Here is a 23680-nt window from a genome sequence, read left to right on the forward strand (position 1 = left end):
GTTATGTAAGGACTTGGATCGGGAGCTAAATTTAGGAGGTGCCAGTGTTTGTTCAGTAGTTTATAAACAGTCACTGTCCTGTACATACTTTGTAATAAAATTAACCTGTTGCATAGACTGGACTGTCTTAGTGCACGTATGGTTCAACATAGAATCTCTCGTGAGAAGATTAGTCTTATGTAGGGCCTTATGGATACAATGGGACGTATATCCCCGTTGCTTGATCATTTTACACTCCTGCTCAAATGCTGCCTGCGTACCATTCCTTTTTGCTTGGTAAAATTCCCCTACTGGAATATTGTTTATAACTCTCCGCTTATGACAACTGCTAGCATGTAATGTAGCGTTGACAACCGTAGTTTTCCTAAAAGTCTTGGTATGAAGGGTGTCGTTGATTACATCGATTTTTAGATCAACAAATTCTAACGTCTTATTGGTAATACAACCAGAAAATTCAATACCAAATGTATTCCCATTCAGATACTGTGTGAAAGAGTTAGAGCACTCTGATGTTCAATTCCAAACAATTAAAACAACATCTGTATATCACTTCCAAATTACAATTAATTTGTTTAATTACAATTTAATTAGTTAACTTTAATAGTTATCAACCACTGTCACTTGAACCAGCATGAGCACACAGTATGCCGGTGGACCCCTTGCTCACTATTCTTAGAGAGGCACAGATCCACCCTACTGATGAGGTCCAACCAGACCGAAACACGTGTCTGGGGTTTCTGTTGGTACTCTTGTTCAGAGGAGAATTGCCTCGCATTTCGGTGCTGGACTGCCCCAGGGCAGGACAAAGACTGATATGTTTGGGATATTTCTTCTCTGTGAAAGATAGTGAGCTAAAGACTCTGGGTAAGTCTCTCGTAACCAGGACTAATGTCTGGCAGAGGGACTCCCAGGACCCCCCTTGTTAAATCTGCATATTTAAGTAACTTTGGGTCTCACCCTAAGTTACTAGGGGAATCCAGACGTGGACCCCTTGCTCACTATTCTTAGAGAGGCACAGATCCACCCTACTGATGAGGTCCAACCAGACCGAAACACGTGTCTGGGGTTTCTGTTGGTACTCTTGTTCAGAGGAGAATTGCCTCGCATTTCGGTGCTGGACTGCCCCAGGGCAGGACAAAGACTGATATGTTTGGGATATTTCTTCTCTGTGAAAGATAGTGAGCTAAAGACTCTGGGTAAGTCTCTCGTAACCAGGACTAATGTCTGGCAGAGGGACTCCCAGGACCCCCCTTGTTAAATCCACTTGAACTAGCATGAGCACACAGTATGCCGGTGTATGGCTTCATACCTTTCAAAACATTTTTAGTAAATGGATTTGTACTAACACATAGCATGTTTGAGGCTGTTTTTTGCAATGGATTGCTTAAAGTATTAGAAGACTGACATTAGACTTGGCATACAAGGCAGCGAACTATGTGAACTATTTTTTCTTTTTTCTTTTTTCCTTTGTTTTTTATTCGTGAAAAATCGGTTCACTATATTTATTTATTACATTGTTTGACACCATTATGATTTACATGTATCGTATGATGTGCTTGTAGAATGTGTTTTTTCCTAACCTTCTTTCCTCAGCATATGATATCTGTTTTGTAACTGTATTATATTTTCTATGTGTTTTTTCATGTATTTGTGACACATGTATTATTACAAGTCTTGCCATGAGAAAGACCAAAGGTGGTCGAAACACGTGTTGGCAGGCAAAGTTTGAGCAGAGACCACAACAAATAAATCACAACTGTGATCTGCGCACAAACTGTTCTCTTTAATTTTATACTTGTTCAAGTAGCATCTTCCTGGGACAACAAGTTTGTTTTAGGATCTTTAGTATAGAGAGCTCCATTAAACTGGATTAAAATAGTTTCCTTTCTCAATTGCATACTTTGGACACAGAAGATATGGATCCCACTTGAACAAAATTGTGTGATCTTGCGCACATTGCCTTTATGTTCCTGTACATCAGTTTCATTAATCATTGTTGAATCAAATGGTCCCCATCTATGTCTAATCTTGTTTATACATTAGGGTGCCCAACTGACTTCAAATATGCAGTGTTGCTCTGTTGTCACCTAAATATTGTTAACATGATTTTGCCGTAAATCACAAAGGCAAATTGTGGAATATCCCATTAAATTGCCATTTTACTCCTCAGTATTGTAGCCAGAGTTTTTGCACCTTACAGTAGCATTGCAAATTAAAGAAAACATGTTTGTTTTCATTTTGTATGTGTGCGCTATTAAATCATTGGTATTCTGGGAAATGTGGGAATCTATAAACTGAACATCAGACTAATACATTCAGTCCAAATGATTGAAGAGGGGAAATCTGAATAATAATCTGAGCTGCCCTACTTGGTTAAAGTTGTCTGATCTTGGAAATGAGAGACTTAAAGGACAGGGAGCTACTTTTATCTCCCAAAAATCCCTACCTCCCCCTTCCAGATAAAATTACATGTTTACACTACTGCATGCTGGTGGGCAACTGTAATCCTGCCATGCTTGATATTTAAGTGAGTCAGTCTGCCATTCCCATATGTCCCTGTTAAGGTGCATAATTGCAGACATGCAAAGTATGACCAATACTTAAAACTGGTTCTACCTAGGTTGCCGATTTGTATATCTGATTAAATTTGTTTGAAGTGTGATTGTACCCGTGTCTGCCCTGCGCTCGTTCAGTCCCTGTAGTCAACTAGTATGATATATTCCCTTCATTAGCAAAATGTCCTGGAGACCTGGTTCCTTGGTTGGGCATAGTCTGTACACCTCCATCTCATGGGGTGGGGGTGACAGGACGCGAGCAAAGACCTCTGTGAGAAGAAAAATGAAAGGAAGGCTTTACCTGGGGTCCCAGGTTAAAAACAATTCCATGTGCACTGAGTGGTTGCATGCTTGTTGATGTGCGTCACCTATTCACTGATTAGGTTAGCAGAGGATATTCTACAAACATGGGATCGGTTTGAAAAAGGACAGTGGTTCGTTGCATCACTTTTCAAGCCCACCGGCTCTGCACAAAATGTGCTCAAGACCAACTTTATTCATGCAATGCTGTAAACGCCTTTAAACTGTTCATGTTCCTTTTGGTTAGGTGCTATGGGTGGTTGTTCAGGCTACTTGTATGTCCTGGAAGGCACTCCTTTCACAAGGACTTGGGTTCAGGAGAGTGGCTGGGAACTACGTGGCAAGACTCTGAATGGAACCCACCCTGTCTACTGTTGGCATGGAATAGAAGCGGGTTGATTATGTGGGAACAATCTTTACATTGGCTCACGATGCAGGAATATTCTGCAGTGAACAGCATCCTGTTGTTTTCCCAATACTGTAGGCAAGGTTGGTTAGTAACCACCCACCAGCGTGAGGCTCTGGCTTTGGTGAGGGCTCAGGGACTTCACTGGCCGAGCCCACCCGAGTATTGCAACATTAACGCTATAAGCACCCCCAGGCCTCACAAGGGTTCTTATTATGTTAAAAAAAAATCATGGGGAAAAGAAGGCAGCCATGAAATAGTTAAGGTTCATTATCCCATTACTTATTTCCATGATGCAGGGTGGTGAAGGATGCGGTGGGGGGGTACAGATGGAGCAAGATCTGGTTAAGTGGGGGAATGGAGACAGGAGAGGCTATTCTGAGGTTGTGAAAGGATAGAGGAACAACCGGGGCTAGATGGCATGGGTGAAGGGAAGGTTGGGTGGCAAATGAATGGCAGCATGTGGGTTGGCATAGGAGGAATGAATGTTTATTATGTTTTATATAGCGCTTTACACCAAAGCGCTTTACATTATAACAAGAATACATTGAAAATAAAAACAGTAGAAGCAAGTTACAAAATATGAATCAAATCAGTAAGTAGAACAATTTGCCTATGAGGAAAAAACGAGAAAGGAGGGGTGAAGAAGAGGGAGAAGGATGAGGAATGGAATGAAGATGCGAGATGAGGGGAGGAAACATTAGAGGAGCAGGAGGAGGAAGGTAAGGAGCGAAGGCATGAGGGAAGAGAGAGGAAGGTGATCGAGGGAATAGCAGTGTCAGCGTGGGGAGTGGAGAAGAAGGGATTTCAAGGAAGTACAGAAGGGGCAATAGGTAGGGATGGAGCGGATAGAGAGGGGTAGGGAGTTCCAGTGTAGGGGGGCAAGGAGCTGAAGGGAGTGGAAGCGAGAGGCGACGCAAGGGTCTGGGGGAACAGAGCGTAGGAAGAGATTGGCAGATCGGAGAGGGCAGGAGTGTAGAATGAAAGGAGAGAGGATAGATGAGGGGGAGCAAGGTCGTGAAGAGATTTAAAAACAAGACAGAGGAAATGAAATTTAAGTTGCGAGTGAAAGGAGAGCCAGCCAAGGTAAGAAAGTAAGGAGGAGATGGAGTCATGAGGAGAGAGAAGGCATAGGGTATGGATGGCAGAGTGGTAGAGGGATTTGAGGGGGGCAAGATGGGAAGCAGGGAGTCCAAACAGGAGGGAAGAACAGTAGAAAAAGACGAAAGAAGATGAGTGAGGAGATTAAAAGTTTAGTGGCGTGGAAGGTGAGGGAGGAGCAGACTTTACGAATATTGAAAAGGTGGTAGCGACATGCGTGAGAGGTAATAAAAATATGGTGGGTAAAGGAGCGAGAGGAGTCAAAGTAAATACCTAGGTTACTAGCATGGGCAGAAAAAGGAAGATTAGCGGGGAGAAAGTAAATAAAAGGAGGGGGAAGAGTGTTGGAGGGAAAGAATAGGACTTCAGTCTTATCAGTGTTGAGAGAGAGCGAGTGGGATGACATCCAGTCTTTAATGGCAGTCAGACACGCAGAGAGATTAAGGTGGAGATCGGGAGTGAAGGAAAAGAAGGTAAGGAAAAGCTGGGTCTCATCGGCATAGAAATGGTGGGAGATTCTAAAGGAAGAGATAATAGGGGCGAGAAGGGATGTGTAAAGAGAGAATAGGAAGGGGCCAAGAACAGAGCCTTGGGGTACACCGTAGTCCAAGAGGAGAGTAGGGGAGGTACGACCGCCCCAGGAGACAGCAAAAGAGCAGTAGGAAAGGTAAGAGAAGAGCCATTTAAGGACAGAGGCTTTGAGACCAAGAGAGGAAAGAGTGTTGGGAAGGAAGGGGTGATCAACGGTATCAAAGGCAGCAGAGAGGTCGAGGAGGATGAGGACTGCTTAGAGTAGCGAACACTGAGGAGGGAGTTGAGAACATAAGTGTGAGCGGGCTCAGAAGAGTGCTTAGGGCGGAAGCCAGATTGAGAGAGAGGTTAGCGATAAAAGCAGAGAGCTGAGCGTAGACTAAGCGTTTGAGTATTTTAGAGAGGAATGGAAGAAGTGAGATTGGACAGAAGTTGGATGCAAGATGGGGATTAGTTGAAGGTTTCTTCAGAATAGGGATGATAGTAGCATGATTAAAGGCGGCATGGAAGGTAGCAGAGGAGAGACAGATATTGAAGAAGGGGGTTAAGTAAGGAATGAGAAGAGGGTACATTTTTTAGGGCGAAGAGGGTACATTATAGGAATAAGGAGGGTGGGGAGTGGGTCAGAAGGGGCAGCAGTACGATGATATTTGGACAGGAGGGAGACATCAGAAGGAGTGACAGGAGAGAAATCAGACATAGAAGCTGAGGGGGGGAATAAGAAGGGGAGCAATTCATGTTTTGGCGGAGAGAAAGAATTTTGGAAGAGAAGTAGTCGGTGAAGTCAGAAGGAGAGAGGGGAGACGTAGCAGAGTGGTCACGAGTGGGTGGGGAGAGAAGACAAGAAAGGGTTTGAAAGATGCAGCGAGGATGAGCTTCTTGGGAGTATAGGTTAGAATAGTAGGAACATTTTGCCGAGCTGAGGCAGGAGTCCTATAGAGAGTGGTAAGAGAAATGGGAGATTTGGTTAGATAAAGAGGGGAGTTTGAGCCAGCGACGCTCGAGGCGGCAGAGAAGGTGACGCATGGACAGGTGAGGGGAAAGCAAGGGTTGAGAAGGTTTACGAGTAGGACGAAAGGAAGAAAGGGGGTAGAGTTGGTCGAGACTGGAAGAGATGGAGGAGGACACAGAGGCTAGGGCATCATTAGCCGTGAGAGAAGAGAAATCAGAGAGACAGGGAAGAGGGAAAGAGCAAGTGTCGAGAAAGGGAGAAGAACAAGTGTTGAGAAAGGGAGAAGGGCTAAAGTTACGGAGATCACGTCAAGAAAAGGATGTGGAGGAGGGTGTAGGTAGGAATGGGCGGAGAGAGGAGGAGAAAGGGAGAAAGAGAGTAAAGCATGATCAGAGAGATAGTTGGGTAAAGTAGAGACAGGGAGGAGGAGTAGGTAGAGTTAAAGATAAGGTCAAGAGTGGAGCCAGAAGAGTGAGTAGGAGGAGAAGGAGAGGAAAGAGGAGGTAGGGGTCAAGGATGGAAAGAAGAGGGGAAGGATTAGTGGGGAGGTGAAGGTTGAAATCTCCAAGTACGGTGAGGGGAGGGGGAGATAGAGAGAGGTGGTGGTCAAGGTCGTCGTAAAAGGAGGAAAGAGGGCCAGGAGGTCTGTAGAAAATTAGAAAGGAAATGGAGTGAGGGGAAGAAAAGGATTTGTAAAGGTATTCAAAGGAAGGGAAAGTTGGAAGAGGCAATGGGGAGGTCGAAGATGGGTATTTAGGGTGGAAGAGGAGACCAATGCCGCTGCCACGACCAGAAGAACGAGAGACATGAGAGAAGGAGGAGGAGGAGATGGAGGAGGAGGAGGCGGTGGTGGTGAGAGAGGCAGGAACATTAGAGTTGTGAAGGGGGCATCCAAGTTTTGGTTATACAGAGGGAAGGGGGGATCCAAGTTTTGGTTATACAGAGGAAATGAAAGTTAAGTCGGAAGAACATGTCCAAGTCCGCTGCAGCCTTATTGCAGAGGGATCTAGCATTCCAGAGAGCAATGTTGATGAGCCTGGAGGGTTGGATGATAGGGGGCAGATGAGATTGGAGCGATGAGGGAGGGTTGGAAGGGGATGGGGTGAACGGGGGGAGAGGATTGAGCAAGGGAATGGACATGAGGATAAGGGGGAGGGAGGGAAAGGGAAGGAGGGGGGAAGAGGGCAAAGGGTAAGGAGGACGAGGATAATGGATTCTGGCAATGCGTATGATGGAGTGGGGAAGGAGAGTGCAATAGTGGAGAGAGTGAAGGGGAGGTTAGAAGAGCCTAGGTGGTAGCAAACAGTCTGTGGGGAATAAAGAGTCCAGGAGGTGGCAGGGGGGCCAGCTAATCGGAAGGGGCTAGAAGAGGGGCAGGCGGACCACAGGTCGGAAGGGTTCAGGTGGTTGCAGGCAGCCAGTGGGACCGAGGGAATAAGGAGCTCTGGTGGAGGTGAATGGAACACAGGCTTATAGCAGCAGTTTAATCCTGTGTTCCTAGGCCCCAGTTTGGCTGGTGTCACTCCCCAGATGCTATTCCTGAACACAACATACACTACACACCAATAACACTTGAGCATCCTTCACTCAGGTTACTGGCACTTGCCTGTCTCAGGCAGCTGCTTGAATTGGCGACTTCTGCTTTGTCTCCTCTACCCTACCCATATCCCCCCCTTTTGTACGAGCATAAGATTAATCGTCAAGAGCACATTCAATTGGCAAAAGCCACATCCTTGTAGGACTACGTAGCATAACCGCCCTATCTAATGCCCTCTACTGCACCTTCAACACTCTGGTTCATTATCTCTTACTGTGCATTGTGGTGGTGATGAGTATCGTGAATTGGCACTGTGATGTTAAGATCAAGAGAGATGGAGGGGAGCGACGGGAAGTATTAGGGGTGGCGAGGCACATGGAATGTAATGTGTTCAGGGGGGGTGGGGTAGGCTTATTTTACTGCTGCCTCACTTTCACAAGCTGTTGCTCTCCTTTTCTCTGCAGATGAGGGAACTTTCTGGAGTATGAGTACCTGAAGGTCTGGCGATTCATTCTTTGCCAGGCAGATCATTTGTCACCAAGACCTGGGCGCCCCACTCCAAATTCTTCAATGTCTGGGCCAGGGAATAAGCGAGCGGCTGGGGACAGCGGCTCTGGCCCCTCAGAGAAAAAAGTAAACCGTGAAGAGAAGACAACCACAACGCTGATCGAGCCCATCCGCCTAGGAGGCATTTCTTCCACTGTAAGTGTGAACACATGCATGATAGCAAGCAGGCTAAGGTGTGCATTTTCAAAATATGGAGAGGTGATAAACCCAGGAGATATTGACCTGTGCATGGTTTGATGAAGAAAAGTAAGCCAAGGGGAGATGTAGGCTGAGGAACTTCTGCAAAAGGTGGACCTGTGTGTTTCTCAGTTCTGGTGCTTTTTCTTGGGCCTTAGTTCTAGGGTCCACATGTATAAAGATTAATTGATTTACTGGTGCTTCCTCTGTGCTCTTTTGGCTCTCCAAGTGATAGCCAAGGAGTCAAAGCAACTCTTCAGAAAGTCAAAGATCTAATAAGGGTAGAGAAAACACATTTGAATGTCTAAGCAATGTATCTGTAAAAATATCTCTTTTAAAGTTTGGCAGAGTACTTGTGTCATCGTTAGGCAAGATTGTATGTAGTACCCTGTGGGGAGACTGCACCAACATTGTCCTCCTGGCAAAAGGGAACCCAACCTTTGGTGTAAGTCTGTACTACACAGGTTGGTAGTGTGGCTGAGCAGCCAGTCTTCTCTTAAGAGGGGTCAATGTGAGCTGCAAGGTTATAACAGACTTTCACAGTGACAGTTACTCAAATAAACACTTGGAATTGATTGAAAAAATATTTATTTAACAGTCCGCTGTATAAGCCTTCTTTAGAAGGGAGCAAAACAAGTAACACTTAAAATATACTTCAACACACACCCTGTTTCTCTAAATCAGATGATACCCATTGGGGATGGCACACAGACACTTCCTACAACCTCAGGTGACTTAAATAGCTAGGACACTGTGGACATTGATTTATAACTGGTATATTTAGAGCAATACTGAGTAGTGCTAAAGATTAGATATGGGAATAAAACCAAGGTTAACCAATAATTCATAAACTGGTAAGTACTTTTTAATCCCTCCAATGCAAAGTAAATTAACCCATTCCTGGAGGAAATGCAAAAGAACAAGGTCAGAGGCATGAAGAGTCTCTCAGGGAGCCAGGACAGCCAATGTTCGTTGAGCAGAGTCTAGGGGAGCTGAAGGTCTTTTTACAAGTAAGTAAACGTCTTGCACACTGTTTTTAGAAAATATGTTGATAAACCGGTTGCTAAATGGTACTTGGTGATAGCTATTAATTTCTTTGTGTTCATAAAATTGAGTATAGTACTGTATTTTTCTTGTAAATGTTATGAATTTTGCAATCTGGTTGCATTATGATTTTAAGATGTCGTTGCTTTTCTGTATTTTGTGTGTTCTTCAAAACAACAAATAAAGTGGATAAAAAGAAAAGATGTAGAAATAAGAATCACTTGAAGGGCCACAAGCTGGGAGGCTTGTGAGGGGCAAAGCTGCAAGCAACTCTGCAAAGGCAACCAAGACCAGTCTCATCTGAGAGCTAGCAAGGCTACACAAGAGGTAAGTCCTCTTAGGTTTACAGTACCTTTGGTTAGAAGAAGACTGGATCCAGCTGCAATTCCGTTCTGTGTTGGTCTGCAGATCCTTGGTTCCTTGGCCTCACTCGTGGGGACAAGAGGCAGGACGTCTGGGTAAGATTTGTGCTCTGGAGGGAGTTGTTTCCCAGTCACCAGCAATTGAAAAAAATACAAAAATACAATTACCAGAATCCTTAGAGACATTGATGTGAATTAACCTGAAAAGGAAATGTAACTAGGCACGCCTGAAAAGGAAAAGAAACGCAGCCTCCCTGGTGATTGATGGAGTCAAGAAAACGTTTGGAGGAGAAGACAATTTGTTGCTATAGGAGTGCCCACCTTGCCATCATTCTCAACACGACTCCTGCACTACGAATGGAAGGTCGGCGGCAGCAATGGGCAAACTTTAAATCTGTGGCACCTCGTTTCAGCTCCTTGCGTCTCTAGAAAATATCACCACCGCGTTTCTCTGATACCTTCTTGGACTTTCCTTGCATTTGGGGTCCAGCACTCTGAGAAGGTGGCTCAGGCTTGGTCAGTCCTGCTTCATGGAAGTCTGGAAGATCTTCATGGAGTTCGGGACCGACTTAAAAGTGATGCACTCGATTTGGTGTTCCTCTTCCTGGTACTTCAGTTCCTGCAGCAGCAATGTAAGTACAGCCAGCTCCGAGAAGGTGTCCAGATGAGTTCACTTTTGGATTGGTCCCACCAACCCAAGGGAAAAAGTCGTCCTTGCATGGCTTCTCTAGTCGAGGCGAATACGGAGTTTCAGCACAGCAGCAGTGCTTCACCGGGCGCACCAACGGTCCAGGAGTTGCAGCAGGCGTCTCTTCCAAGTTCTTCAGATTCCTTTGTTCAAGTGGTCCACTCTATCTTCCAAGCCAAAAGTCTTGCCTTTTATGCAGGTTTCTCCCATTCATTCCAGCCTAGCTGTCAATCACACAGCAGTGTGGCTGTCCTCCATGGACAGCCAGCTGTCCAATCACCCTTGGGTGCATTCCTGTAACCAAGGGGGTTATTTACAGGGAGTTTCAGGCACCTCTCTCACTTGCTGCCCCTCCTAGACACGCTGGAGCCAGAGGCGGGCTTCACCAGGGAATCCCGCCAAAGAGGAAACGAGCAAAGGGACAAAGCGTGATTTGGTGCGCAGAGTAAATCTCACGAAGGACCTTTCCAACAAGAAATGGTGAAAAAAGACGTGGGCCATTTTGACAAAATGGGCACCCATGGGTGCTTTACTGCAACTGCAATTGCAGCCCACAGTAGAAACGCACAATGGTAGGAAAAAGGAAACCACTGCCACAAGCCATTAATTGAAGAAAGTGTAACATAAAAATGTTACATGAGAAACTAGACAAAGGGGATACTAAGTAACCCCTCCAGCACCCTATGGTAAGATAGTGTGTTCTAGGTCTAGAAAGTTACAAAATGTAAGTAAAGTCAATTTCACTTCACTGCTCTTGGAAACATTAGTTTCACCAAGAGAAGGTATTTAAACCTTTGGGAAATCGAAGAGACTTCCCTGTGGCACTGCATTGAAGGTGCTGTGCGTCACAATGTAAAGATGATGCCTATGGAGTTTGTCAGACGCTGTTAGGAAAGATTTCATATTGTAGGTAATTTTCCTTCCATGTGGCAACCCCCAAACTTTTTGCTGTTGTTTTACACCCTGATCTAGACTTTGCCAGAGAAGCGCAGCCTTTCGCCACACTCCTCTGGGCTTTCGCTCCATTCTTACGGGGAAACTGACACGCCCTTGAGACAGTCAGTGCCGGGAAACATTGTTTTCCGTAGTTCTTTTCTCATGTTGCAGCTTTCGCGCAACATGGCACAAGAGGGCACTGTAAGCTAAGTTACTGCACTCTTGGGTCTCTAGTCATTCTACAGGCCCTAGAAACTCTCGATGGATTTATAACGAACTGTGCAAGTATGTCTCGGACGGGACTGGTGGCAGCGATCGTTTCTTTGTGTTTTGAACTCCCTTTTGCCCTGTTAACCGCGCTTCTCGCTTTTGGCCAAAATGGGTGGCCTGGCTTCAAAAATGGCCAGACCACGAGATTCTTTGTCCTGTCCGCTGACCGTCTTGCCCCTTCACCTTCCCCAGGTCGAGCCGACCCGGGGCCATGCTTATTTGGGCATGTACTTACCACTGTCTGACTGCTGCTGAAATCCGAGCCCTCGACACTCACACGCTTCGTACACTTGGCATTCCCAGGTCTGAAGTGAGAAGTGTATATTGGGCCTGGAATACAAGCGGCTGCCGAGTTGCCCTGCTGAGTTAACCATCTGTGCGTGTTTGCTGCGTTTGGGACACCTTCGACCCTGACTTCTGCTGCAGCGGAATCTACAAGGCGCTGAGACGTCCCTCTGATCGCATCTGAACCTGCCAGCGAAGAAACTAACTCGGAGAAGCCTCGGTCTGCCTGCATTGGGGACCGGTGAGTAGTCAATACCCTGAACTGGTCTCCCTCCTGCAGAAGCCTGTGGCTTTCCCCTGCTGTTGAAAAGCAGCACCCCTTTCTCCGTACTCGCGCCCTGCTTCTGGCCACAAGTGGAGGCTGCGATTGAGTAGCAGAGGTCTGTTCGCCATCGTTTGTTCACCTCTTTGAACTGCCTGATTTCCCCGAAGAGACACTCCTTGGCCCGTTGGCACCCGCGTGTGCAGGTACTTTTGAGCACAAGGCTCCACTCTTCGTAGGTCTCGGACTTCCTTCTAGTTAGGTGGTCTCTGTCGAATTGGGCCTAACGATTACTTTCACTGCATGTTTTCCTCCCCATCTAGGTGGTCTGCATATTTCGTGCTCCTAACTCGTTAGACCCCTCGGTCTTCTATATATATTGTATTGATTGTGATGTGTTGGTTTACTTGGGTTTTATCGTGATTCTTTACTATGGTCGATGTTACAAAGGCCTTGTAATAAATGTGTCTATATTTTTAGTATAACACCTGCCTGGAGTAATTTGTAAGCGTCCTCTCTTTGTGTGCTCATTGTGGTCTTTCAGTCACCCTCACCCCTCTTGAGACCTAGTCTTGACTGCCGCCATCGCTACCCTGATTGGTCTGGCTTGACCAGAGGTTACCCTGTTCCAGGAAACTAGGCTGGCCTTCTGAACCTCTGCCCCTCCAGGACAGAGTTCAGAAATCCATCTTAACAGACGCCAAAGTCAAGAGTCCAAATCGCACAAAAATACATGAGATAGTGGGAAAAAGGTCTCTCTCTCTCCAGGTTGGAAATTAAAAGTCTTAAAGTCCAGCAAAAAGTGCTGGGGGTCTCTAAGGTAGAGGGGAATTAGCACATTTCTGATAATTCTCCCTAACAGTCGTTGTTGGAGGATAAGTTTGAGACACCTTTCAGAATTATAGAAACGGATAAACGTGACCACAAAGTGGAACAATGTGTTCAAATAGGTCAGAGGCTCAGAGCGTGGGCGCGCGCTCGGCTGGGAACGCGGCCCAACCTGCCTCTGTGTTAGAGGTCACGGTCTAGACACCCCAGGACCTACCTCACTTCCACATCTCAGATGTCACATCTGGACACCGCCCAGCCTTGCCTGGCAGCCCTGGGGCGCTGGATGAAGTGCGTCTGAGATGGATGGAAAGATCTAGGAGTCACTGGGTGAACGGGTAAATACATGGAAGCCGAGCAGGGAAGGCCATAAGGAAAGGCTTCCCATGCTCCTGTCCGCTCTGCTGCGAGGATCTCTGGTCACAGATCAGCTGGAAGCTGCAACAATTGAATTTGGAACCTCTGTGTGTTCCATCCACACGGCGCCATTCGCCGTGTGTTCCACGGCTCTACAATCATCAGAAATGGCGTCCATGGCTGCCATGGACGCCATCCCAACAAAGAAATCAGCTGTGAATGCCGCCGCGGGCCTGAGCGCCCATTTGCAGCCTCTCTCTGCCTGCGCCTCCCCTCCTGCTTTAAATGGAGGGGCAGAGGGCCGGGAGGCGAAGCCGAGCAGGGAAAGCCGTAAGGAAAGGCTTCCCATGCTCTTGTCCGCTCTTTGCTGCTCGTCTGCGGTCTGCCCCGAATCCGTGTCGCATCTCAGAGGTAAGAAGCAGAACTACAACATACCTCGTACATACCCATGCCTTCATACTAGATGCTTCAGATTACGCAGCTGCACGCTGCAGGCCACCTTCAACTCCCATCCCCTCCCCACAAGCACCCGCAATGCTCGCCTATGCTCACGCACCTTGCCGCCCTCGCCACTTGTGATCACGGCTAGACTCCTCCGCCCAAAGCCTACAGCTACTACGAATGCAGAGAATATACCGGATAATAATGTACTCTACCACTCCAACATTTGTACCACCCCCAAGCAAAATGTGTTAACACTTGTGTCCATCACCACTGAATGAGCCCCCCAGTGTAAAATCTGTGGTTTGCAATTCTTCTACCACCATTTTGAATGCTACTGTGCCAAATGTGTTACCACTTGTGTCCACCACCACTGAAAATGAGCCCCCAGTGTAAAATCTGTGGTTTGCAATTCTTCTACCACCATTTTGAATGCTACTGTGCTAAATGTGTTACCACTTTTGTCCACCACCACTGAAAATGAGCCCCCTAGTTTAAAATCTGGTTTGCAATTCTTCTACCACCATTTTGAATGCTACTGTGCCAAATGTGTTACCACTTGTGTCCACCACCACTGAAAATGAGCCCCCTAGTTTAAAATCTGTGGTTTGCAATTCCTCCAACTCCCGTAGCACAACTATGCACACCACCCCACCTACACTCCCCAATCCCCCCCCTCCCTAGCCACCACCGAACCCCATCTTAAATGCGCCATGATTAACGCTAGGTCCATCAATGCCCACGCCTTAGATATACACGACCTCCTAACCACCCACGACCTCGATCTACTAATGATCTCAGAAACATTGCTACACTATGTCTCCGGCCCGGCGCTCGCCCTCGCACTACCACTTGGATACTCCATCACTAGACAAGATTGTCTATCCAAAGGTGGAGGTGTAGCAATTATTGCCAAAGACTGCTTTTCTATCAAAAGGTAGAGAAATCCTTGCACAACAACAGTGACTACCTTCAAGTTAAAATCAACCTATCTCCCCAATGTACCATTGCTGTCCACATGGTCTACCGCCCCCCAGGCCCAACAGGTGACTTCCAAGCCTCTCTCATCCACCTCCTCTCTGACAACCTCAAAAAACAATCAAAAGCCATTCTCCTTGGGGATGTTAACCTAGGTCTCCTGGACAGTAAGGACCCAGCAGCCAAATCCCTTGACTCAGCCCTCAAGGCTCTGGGCTACAATAACACCATCTTCAGCCCAACCCACACCCAGGGCAGAACTCTTGACTGGATTGCACAACATAACTGCCCACTCATCACTGGAAACTCCCCCACCCCATGGTCAGACCACCACATCATCACCTTCAGCATCCTCACCACCTGCTCCACCACCCCCTCACCCTGACCACTGCCACCCTGCCTTGCCAGAAGCTCCCGTCAGCTCACTAAGGAAAGGCTACTGCCCTTCCTCCAAGGCCCAGCCTTCAGACCCCCTTTTTCCTCAGACCCATAAAAACTTGCAACAGCCTACAAAGTTGCCATGAAAGCAGCTATCAACTCCATTGCCCCCATTAAACCCTGTGAGTCCAAACCCACCACCCATTCCAACTCCTGGTTCACCCCGGACCTCCTCGCTCTCCGCCTCGAAAAAAAGGCTGCTCTCACTCAGTGGCAAATGTCTCACACTGACAAAGACAAGATGACTTTTAAAACCTGCTCCACTAGATATAAAAAAGCAATTGCCCAAGCTAAGGCCAAATCATTTGAATCCAGAATCTCTGAAGCCTGATCCAGCACTTAAGAAATCTTTGCCATTTTTAGGCGGTTAGAGACACCCACCCCCAAAAACTTCACCAAAGACAAGGCCTGGTGTGATGATATACAAACAGCCATGAAAAATAAATTGAGCCTGCTCCAAAACAAAATACTAGCCACTAAGCAAGCCCTACCCAACACACACCCCTGTCCCACCACCAGCTCTGGATCCTCCCCAATCTTTTTCATTCAAACCCATTCTAGAAAAAGACATCACCAACATAATGAGGAACATCAAACTCCAACTGCAAAGGTGATGCATGCCCAGCCACCATTATCAAAGACTGCTCTGAAGCATTAGCTCCCTTCCTTACAGCCTTTGTAAACACCTCCTTTGCTACAAGGAAAGTCCCTGCCTCCCTCAAGGAAGCCTGGGTCCGCCCTCTCTTAAAAAAAACAACTCTCGACCCCCACCTCCCCCAACAACTATAGACCCATCACCACTGTCCCTTTCCTCCTCAAAATACTGGACAAAGCAGCCTACCTGCAGGTTCAACACTTCATTGAAGAGAGCAAACTCCTAGGACTCCGCCAATCTGGCTTCCGCCCCAGACATGGGACTGAAACCGCCCTACTTGACCTAAAAAACCAAATGGACGATGCCAGAGACATGGGCAAACCAACACTTCTCTTACTTCTCGACCTATCCGCGGCTTTCGACCTCGTGGATCATGCCGTCTTATGCCACCGCCTCTCCTCTACTGCCAAATTCTCCCCTGAAGCCACAGCATGGATCACCTCCTTCCAACAAGACAGAACCATGCAAGTTTTCTCGGACCTAGCATCCGCCTCACCAACTATCATACTCTGCGGTGTGCTCCAAGGCTCCTGCCTCTCACCCACCCTCTACAACATCTTCATACGACCCCTTTTTCTCATCCTCGACGCCATGGGCATTTCATACACCAACTACGCCGACGACACACTCCTCACCCTCACTGGCAACTATGACATTGACTCCATGACCCTCAACAACCTCTACAACACCATCCAAGCCTGGATGGCAGACAATGCCTCAACTCCGACAAGACTGAACTCCTCCTGGTAGGCTCACCCGACGCGCTGAAAAATCTAGACTCCCAATTCAGTCATTTCACAATAGACTCTATCAAAATACCTGTCTCAGAATCAGTCAAAACCCTTGGGGTTTACTTGGATTCCAACCTATCCATGGACAAACAAGTCAACGCTATAGCCTCTGCAGTCCGCATATCATGCCAAACTAATAAACAGTCAGGCCCTTTCTCTCCAAAGAGAACTGCACTAACATAGCTAGAGCCATCACTCGATCCAGGCTTGACTATTGTAATGTACTCTTTTTAGGCACCTCCGACAAAAACCTAGAGAGGTTACAAATCATACAGAATAGTGCTCTCCGGGCAGCCCAAGGCATTGCCAAAAGAGAACACATTTCGGAGGCCAGAAAACTAGCACACTGGCTCCCAATAAAAGAAAGGATCATCTTCAAGACTCTGACACTGACCCACAAGTGCATTCACCTTACTGCCCCCGACAACCTCTCCCAAAGGATCTACCCCGTCTCCTCTACGAGGCCAACCAGATCACCATATACTAACATGCTCTCTGCGCCATTAGTAAAAAAAGCCAGAGCAGGCGGATCCAGCTTCCCATATCTCGCACCCACTCAATGGAACACCCTACCTCCCACTATCCGAGGGGAGGCCTCCCTCAGCGCCTTCCGCAAAACCATGAAAACCTTCTTATTCACATAAGATGCCTCGCACCAGTTGAATACATATCATATGTTCCTAATGCATAAACTGTATTGTAATGACTAACTGTACCAACCAAAATATCAGCTATATGCCTTTTGGAATTCATAATGTACCACTGAATGCCTCTATTCCTGTAACTAAGCTCTTGCAAGTCACAGCTCCTCAATGCCCATGGGCTACTTGCGGGCTATATAAATAAATAATCAAACAAAAGCCCAACTGGACTTTTAGTGAGGGTCACAGACCCTTGGAGTTGAGCTATCACAGCACCAAAATGCCAGTGTTTGGCGCCCAATAGAAGTCCAGGACCAAAATGTATCCAGTGAGGAGATAAGTTTGATTTCTGCACACAGTACTCTATGGGACTTAGGTTGGTGAATGAGCGTACTCGTATGAAGAGTTCTGACCTGCCGTGCTGCCAATCTAGAAATAGTGGAGAGGAGCTCCGATTCCGAAAGCCTGGAGAGATTGCAGTTTGTTTCTGGGTAGGCAGGACTTTAACTGAAGACTCTGAGACCTCAAACCAAGACCCCCCAAGGGAAGTAAAACAACCCAGTAAAAGAGATCTGCTTGGAGTAATCACTTCTGGGTACCACAGAATCTGAGATTGCTGTTAGGAGGATTTGTCATTAGCTGCTGTTTCCTAGGTCCAGGTACATCTACCTCACTTAGTTATACCACACTTTCCATGAGGGTAGTGTGGTAAAGCATGCAGGCTAATTCTCAGTTGGCGAGCATGGAGTGCTTAAAAGGTATAGCAAACACTTTGATATATACTGTATATGTATATTCTTTAACTGACTTGTCGAGATGTAATGCTTCATATTTATATTGTGCCTTAGCCTGTAACTAAGCTTCGAGGGGATTGGGTCCTCCGACGTATTCCATATCTATGACAGGTAATCACCACAGCTGTGCTGCTTCGGAAACTTTTCCGGCGTCTGCGTCCTGCGTCGATGACGTCGATACGCCGACGTCGAGGACCTCCTCCGACGTCATCCGATGTGATAAGTAGGACGCACGACGCCTGTAGCCTCAGTTCCGTTTTTTCCACGAACGTGTTGCTTCGTGTTTCTCGGTTCTAGGCCTCGACTCTTTGGAGTTCTGTTCTTTCTGGTTCTTCGAACCTGTTCGTTTGTGAATTTCCTTCGGCGATGTCTTCCACTTCGTCTTCAACCCCGCGTCCGGGCTTTAAGAAGTGCGGGGAGTGTGGGTCCAAGATGTCGGTGACTGACTCGCACGACGCCTGCCTCTGGTGCCTCGGGGAGGCCCACGACACGGATGTCTGTATCGACTGCCAGTTGCTCACGTCCAAAGCCTTACGCGAACGTAAGAAGAAGTTGTCGGTAGGTCGGGGTGTCCAAGCCCCGGAAGTCGAAGTCGGCGGGGCTTTCGACGGATGATTCGAGGGGTGACTCTCCGCGTCATTGTCGGAAGTCTCGTTGGTCTTCTTCTAGGAGTGGGTCTCGCCACTCTTCGGCCTCTTCGAGGCATTCTCGGAAGCGCCGTCACCGGTCGCCTTCCAGGTCCTCTTCCGAGGATTCTGCACGGCACGTTGGTTACCCCACCAGCCGTGCGACGCCGGAGGAATGGGCTTCCTTCGGGAAGAAAATGTTGGCGATTCTTGAGTCGCAGGGTACTCGGCCGTCCGCGCCCCCGAGTGGGGTCGGCCGTGTGAGGTCGAGAGACGCCGCTCGCAAGAGTGGTCGGCACGAGTCACGGGAGCGGTCCCGTTCGGACAAGGAGGCTCGTTCTCGCCGTACCCGTTCCAGGTCCCGGTCCTCGACGCGTTCGAGACCGTGTGCTCCTGTGAAGTCTTCGAGGAAGACATCGACGTCTGAGGCGTCGAGGGCGTCGACAGGCTTTCTCGAGGCTCCGGCTTCGAGGGCCTCGTCGACGATCAGGTCGTCGAGGGACACGCTCGGGGCTCCGGCTTCGAGGGCTGTGTCGACGCCGCCGATACTGGAGGCGCTGCATCTGACGTCGATTCGCTCGACGCCATCGACGCCTTTCGTGTCGGAGGTGCCCCGTGTCACGTGTACCCCCTAGGAAGGCTCTGGTTAAGAGCAAGCACTCTCGGGTGCCTTTTCGCCACCTGGAATATATTTCGGAGGCGGATGAGGATTCTGATGGCCTGGTTCCTAGTCTGGTGCCGGATGAAATTGTCTCGGGCCATAGTCAGTTTGACGACTTGAGGCAGTCACTGCATGATGCCAGTGGACTGGACACCTCTCCGGAGGTGGAATTTTGTAGGCCTGAGCCTGGCTCCCATGCCGATTCCTCGTACCGGCGCCTTATGGCTAGGGTGTCTGAGTATCTAGGATGGTCTGCTCCCCCAGGGGAGTTTGTGCAGGATGATCTGACGGACATCCTTGATGTTGGTCCCCCAACTGACCCGGTACTGCCATTCCATATGGCTTTACAGAGAAGGGTGGCGGCGGCTTGGACTGCTCCGGAGAGTCTCCCGGCGGTGGGCAGATCCTTGTCGCGTAAATACCGTCCAGCCAGTAGCGACCCCTGCTACTTGACCAGGCACCCCACTCCGGAAAGTTTGGTGGTGCAGGCGGCCACGGCCCCGGCAAAGCAGGCGTCGTACCCTACCATCCCTCCTGATAGGGACGACAAACGTTTTGATGGCTGGGCGAAGAAAGTGTTTTCTTCTGGTGGTATGGCGCTTCAGGCGGCCAACTCCATTTGTGCCTTGTCACGTTTCACGCACACTCTGTGGAACTGTGTTGCGTTGGCGGCTGAACATATTCCCGTAGGGGATGAACGGGATGGTTTCCTTGCTATGGTCCAGGATGGTAAGGATGCCATGTGTGAGTCCGTTCAGTCGGGTCTGGACTTGGCTGAATGCGTCAGTAGGTCCATGGCGGCGAGCACCGTGATACACAGGTTTGCGTGGTTGCGGAAGTCGGGGTTTGCTCCTGATGTGCAGTCCCGGCTCCTCAACATGCCCTTTGATGGTGAACACCTTTTTGGCAGCAAGGCTGACGAGAGCCTTGAGAGGTTGCAGACCTCAAAAGCTGCAGCGAAGTCGTTGGGCGCTGCAGTTCGCCAACCTCCGCCTTTTCGTCCTAGGGGACAGCAGTGGAGGGGTGGTTCCTTTCGCTATTACTCATCCTTCAGTAAAGCGAGAGGAGCTGGCAGTCAAAGAGGCCATCGCAGGGGTACCAGAGGTGGACGACAGGGTACCCGTGGTGCCAAGGCCGCTCGGGCAGTTGCCTCTTTGCCCTCAGGTAACGCCGCAGCCGCTCCCACTCTGTCGTGAGGCCATGTCCCATGGTTCGCCGGTTGGGGGAAGGCTGGCGCAGCATCTTGTAGAGTGGCAAGCCATTACTTCAGATGTGTGGGTTCTGGAGATCATAACCCACGGCTACTGTCTTCCTTTTCGGCACAGGCCTCGCGACAATCCACCGGGGAACCTCTCTTGGCAGAGTCCGGATCCGCTCCTTGCGCAGGAAATTCAAGCCCTGCTGGAGAAAGGCGCCATAGAACTGGTGCCTGTAGCGGAGAGGAACAAGGGATGGTATTCCCCTTATTTTTTGATTTCCAAGAAAGACGGGGGATTGAGACCCATCATGGACTTGCGCGGTTTGAACAAACTCCTCAGGAAGGACAAGTTCAAGATGGTTACTCTCTCTCAAGTCCTCCAGGCCCTTCAGCTTCGGGACTGGTTGGTGTCACTCGACCTCAAGGATGCTTACTTCCATGTGCCGATCCATCCCAAGCACAAGAAGTACCTGAGGTTCGCGGTTGGCGACTCGCACTTTCAGTTTCGGGTCCTGCCGTTCGGATTGACCTCCGCCCCGAGGGTTTTCACCAAGCTCATGGTGGTGGTGGCAGCGCATCTCAGGCAAGGGGGGATTCACGTCTACCCCTACCTGGACGATTGGTTGATCAGGGGGAGCTCTCCCGAGCAAGTCCTGGATCATCTGTCCGTCACCTGCCACTCCCTCCACAGGCTGGGCTTCTCCCTCAATTTAAAGAAGTCCCATTTGACGCCAACGCAGAGGCTCCAGTACATCGGAGCAGTGCTCGACACTTCCCTGGGGCAGTGTTTTCCTCCCCAGGTGAGGGCTCTTCACATTCAGCAGATGGTGCACAAGTTTCAGCATGCCCAGACGCTCCCAGCGTTCGAGTTCTTGAGGTTGCTCGGCCTCGTGGCATCCTGCATTCTTCTGGTGCCGGAGGCTCGCCTGCGCATGAGTTCTTTGCAGTGGGCACTCAAGATGCAATGGTCGCAGTCCTCCGGCAGGATGTCGGACCCGATTCAGGTGCCGCCCTCGGTCGCCCAGGACCTTCTGTGGTGGGCCGTCGAAGGCAACTTGATGAAAGGGGCTCCATTTTGGCTTCCCTGGCCGGAGGTGACGATCGTGACGGATGCATCCCTCACGGGATGGGGAGCTCATGCCAACGAGCTGACAGTCAGCGGTCGTTGGTCTCCGTCGGAGTCCAGACTCCATATCAATATGTTGGAGCTGAGGGCCGTCAGGCTAGCCCTGAAGGCTTTTCTGCCGACTGTGCGAGGAAGGAATGTCCTGATCCTGACGGACAACACGGTGGCCATGCACTACCTCAACAAAAAGGGGGGGGCAGGGTCACTTCCTCTGTGCAGGGAGGCGATGCAGCTCGAGTTCTGGGCCATCCAGCAGGAAGTTTCGGTCTCGGCAGTTCATCTGGCCGGAGTCGAAAACGTGACGGCGGACGCTCTGAGCAGGCAGAGCGCGATCTCTCACGAGTGGGAGTTGGCTCAGGAGATTCTCCTGGAGATCTTCGCCCTTTGGGGGACCCCTCAAGTGGATCTCTTCGCCTCCAGTATCAACCGGAAGTGCGGGAGGTTCTGCTCGCGGGAATTTCCTCCAAGAGGAGCCTTAGGAGACGCGTTCGTGGTGGATTGGTCGTTCCCGCTGCTGTACGCGTTTCCTCCAGTCCCCATCATCCCGCAAGTGCTGCGGAGGTTGCGGAAGTTCGGTTCCCGGATGATCCTCATTGCTCCGGCGTGGGCTCGGAGGACGTGGTACCCGGACCTTCTCGACTTGTCCATCTGCCCTCCACGTCGTCTTCCCTACCGAGACGATCTGCTCTCACGGGAGGGGGGTCTGGTTCTCCATCCAGAGGTCAGATCCCTCAACCTTCACGCTTGGCTTCTGAAAGGTTGAGGTATAGGGATTGGGACCTCCCTGAAGACGTGATGGAGGTGTTGCTTTCGGCCCGAAGGCCAGCAACTAAGTCTCTGTACCGTTGCCGTTGGCGTAAGTTCTGCGACTGGTGCAGAGTTCGGAATGTGGATCCTTTTGCATGTGACATCCCCATGGTTCTGTCCTTTTTGCTTTCTTTGGCCCACAGGGGCTTGCAAGTGGGTACCATTAAAGGTTACCTGGCGGCGCTGTCCATCTTTAAGCGCTCGTCTGATGAGTGTTCTTACTTTAAGATCCCTTTAATTTCACAGTTTCTGAAAGGGCTCACTAATGTGTTCCCTCCGTCACCTTTCCTGGTGCCCGGTTGGGATTTAAACCTTGTTCTTAGGTTTCTTATGGGTGCTCCGTTTGAGCCTTTACATTCTTGCCCTTTTGAGGCTGTTAACTCTGAAAACTGTGTTTTTAGTTGCGGTTACTTCCGCTCGCAGAGTGAGTGAGTTACAGGCACTTTCAGTTGAGCCACCCTTCACTGTTTTCCACAAGGACAGGGTTGTCCTTCGTGTTCGTCCTTCTTTTCTTCCGAAGGTAGTGACGGAATTTCATTTAGCCCAGAAGGTTGTTCTTCCGGCATTCTATCCTCCTCCGCATCCTGGTAAGGAAGAGGAGAGGCTCCATAGGCTTGATCCTAGGAGAGCTTTAAGCTTTTGTGTTTCACGCATGTCCCAGGTCAGAGTGGACGATCAACTCTTTATTGGTTACGCTGGTAAGCGTTTGGGGCAAGCGGTGACGAAACAGACTTTGTCCCGCTGGATTATTTTGGCCATCTCGGAGTGTTACCGCTTGGCGGGTAAGGACCCACCGGCTGGCTTGCGGGCCCATTCTACCAGGGGTATGGCTGCATCTACTGCCCTGCAGAGGGGTGTTCCTATTCGCAACATCTGTGATGCAGCCACCTGGGCTTCAGTACATACATTTGTACGGCATTATTCCCTCGATTCCATCAGAGGGCAGGATCTGGCCTTTGGCAAGGCGGTCCTTTGCTCTGCTATTTGATTGGCTATTCTAAATTTGTTTATAAATTCTTTCCCTCCTCCTTGCTCTGGTATTGCTTTGGGAGTCTGTCATAGATATGGAATACGTCGGAGGACCCAATCCCCTCGAAGCACAAGTTACTTTCTTACCTGGTAACGTTCTTTCGATGGGATGGTCCGACGACGTATTCCATATCGCTCCCACCCTGCCTTCCCCGCTGCAGAATTTCTTTTGCGATTGCAGCTTACGTTCCGCAAGGCTTTGTGTCTGACTGGCAGTTGACTTATGTCACACGTTCTGGGGGGAAAAAACTACAACTGAGGCTACAGGCGTCGTGCGTCCTACTTATCACATCGGATGACGTCGGACGTCGGAGGAGGTCCTCGACGTCGGCGTATC

At 49.1% G+C, this 23680-nt stretch overlaps 1 protein-coding gene across 2 annotated transcripts in view; it reads left to right on the forward strand.

Moving 5' to 3' along the window:
* The window catches only part of RNF40 (ring finger protein 40), a 1006396-nt gene that overhangs the window by 22004 nt on the left and 960712 nt on the right, over positions 1-23680 (forward strand). For both annotated transcript variants that reach the window (XM_069651635.1, XM_069651636.1), the window contains exon 2: positions 7847-8084. In XM_069651635.1, the coding sequence (XP_069507736.1) occupies positions 7953-8084 (132 nt within the window). In that variant the 5' untranslated portion in view covers positions 7847-7952. The remainder of the gene's footprint in view (positions 1-7846; positions 8085-23680) is intronic.

The sequence above is a fragment of the Ambystoma mexicanum genome, chromosome 3p (genome assembly GCF_040938575.1).
Source record: "Ambystoma mexicanum isolate Mex_15411 chromosome 3p, UKY_AmexF1_1, whole genome shotgun sequence".
NCBI classification, from domain to species: Eukaryota; Metazoa; Chordata; class Amphibia; order Caudata; family Ambystomatidae; genus Ambystoma; species Ambystoma mexicanum.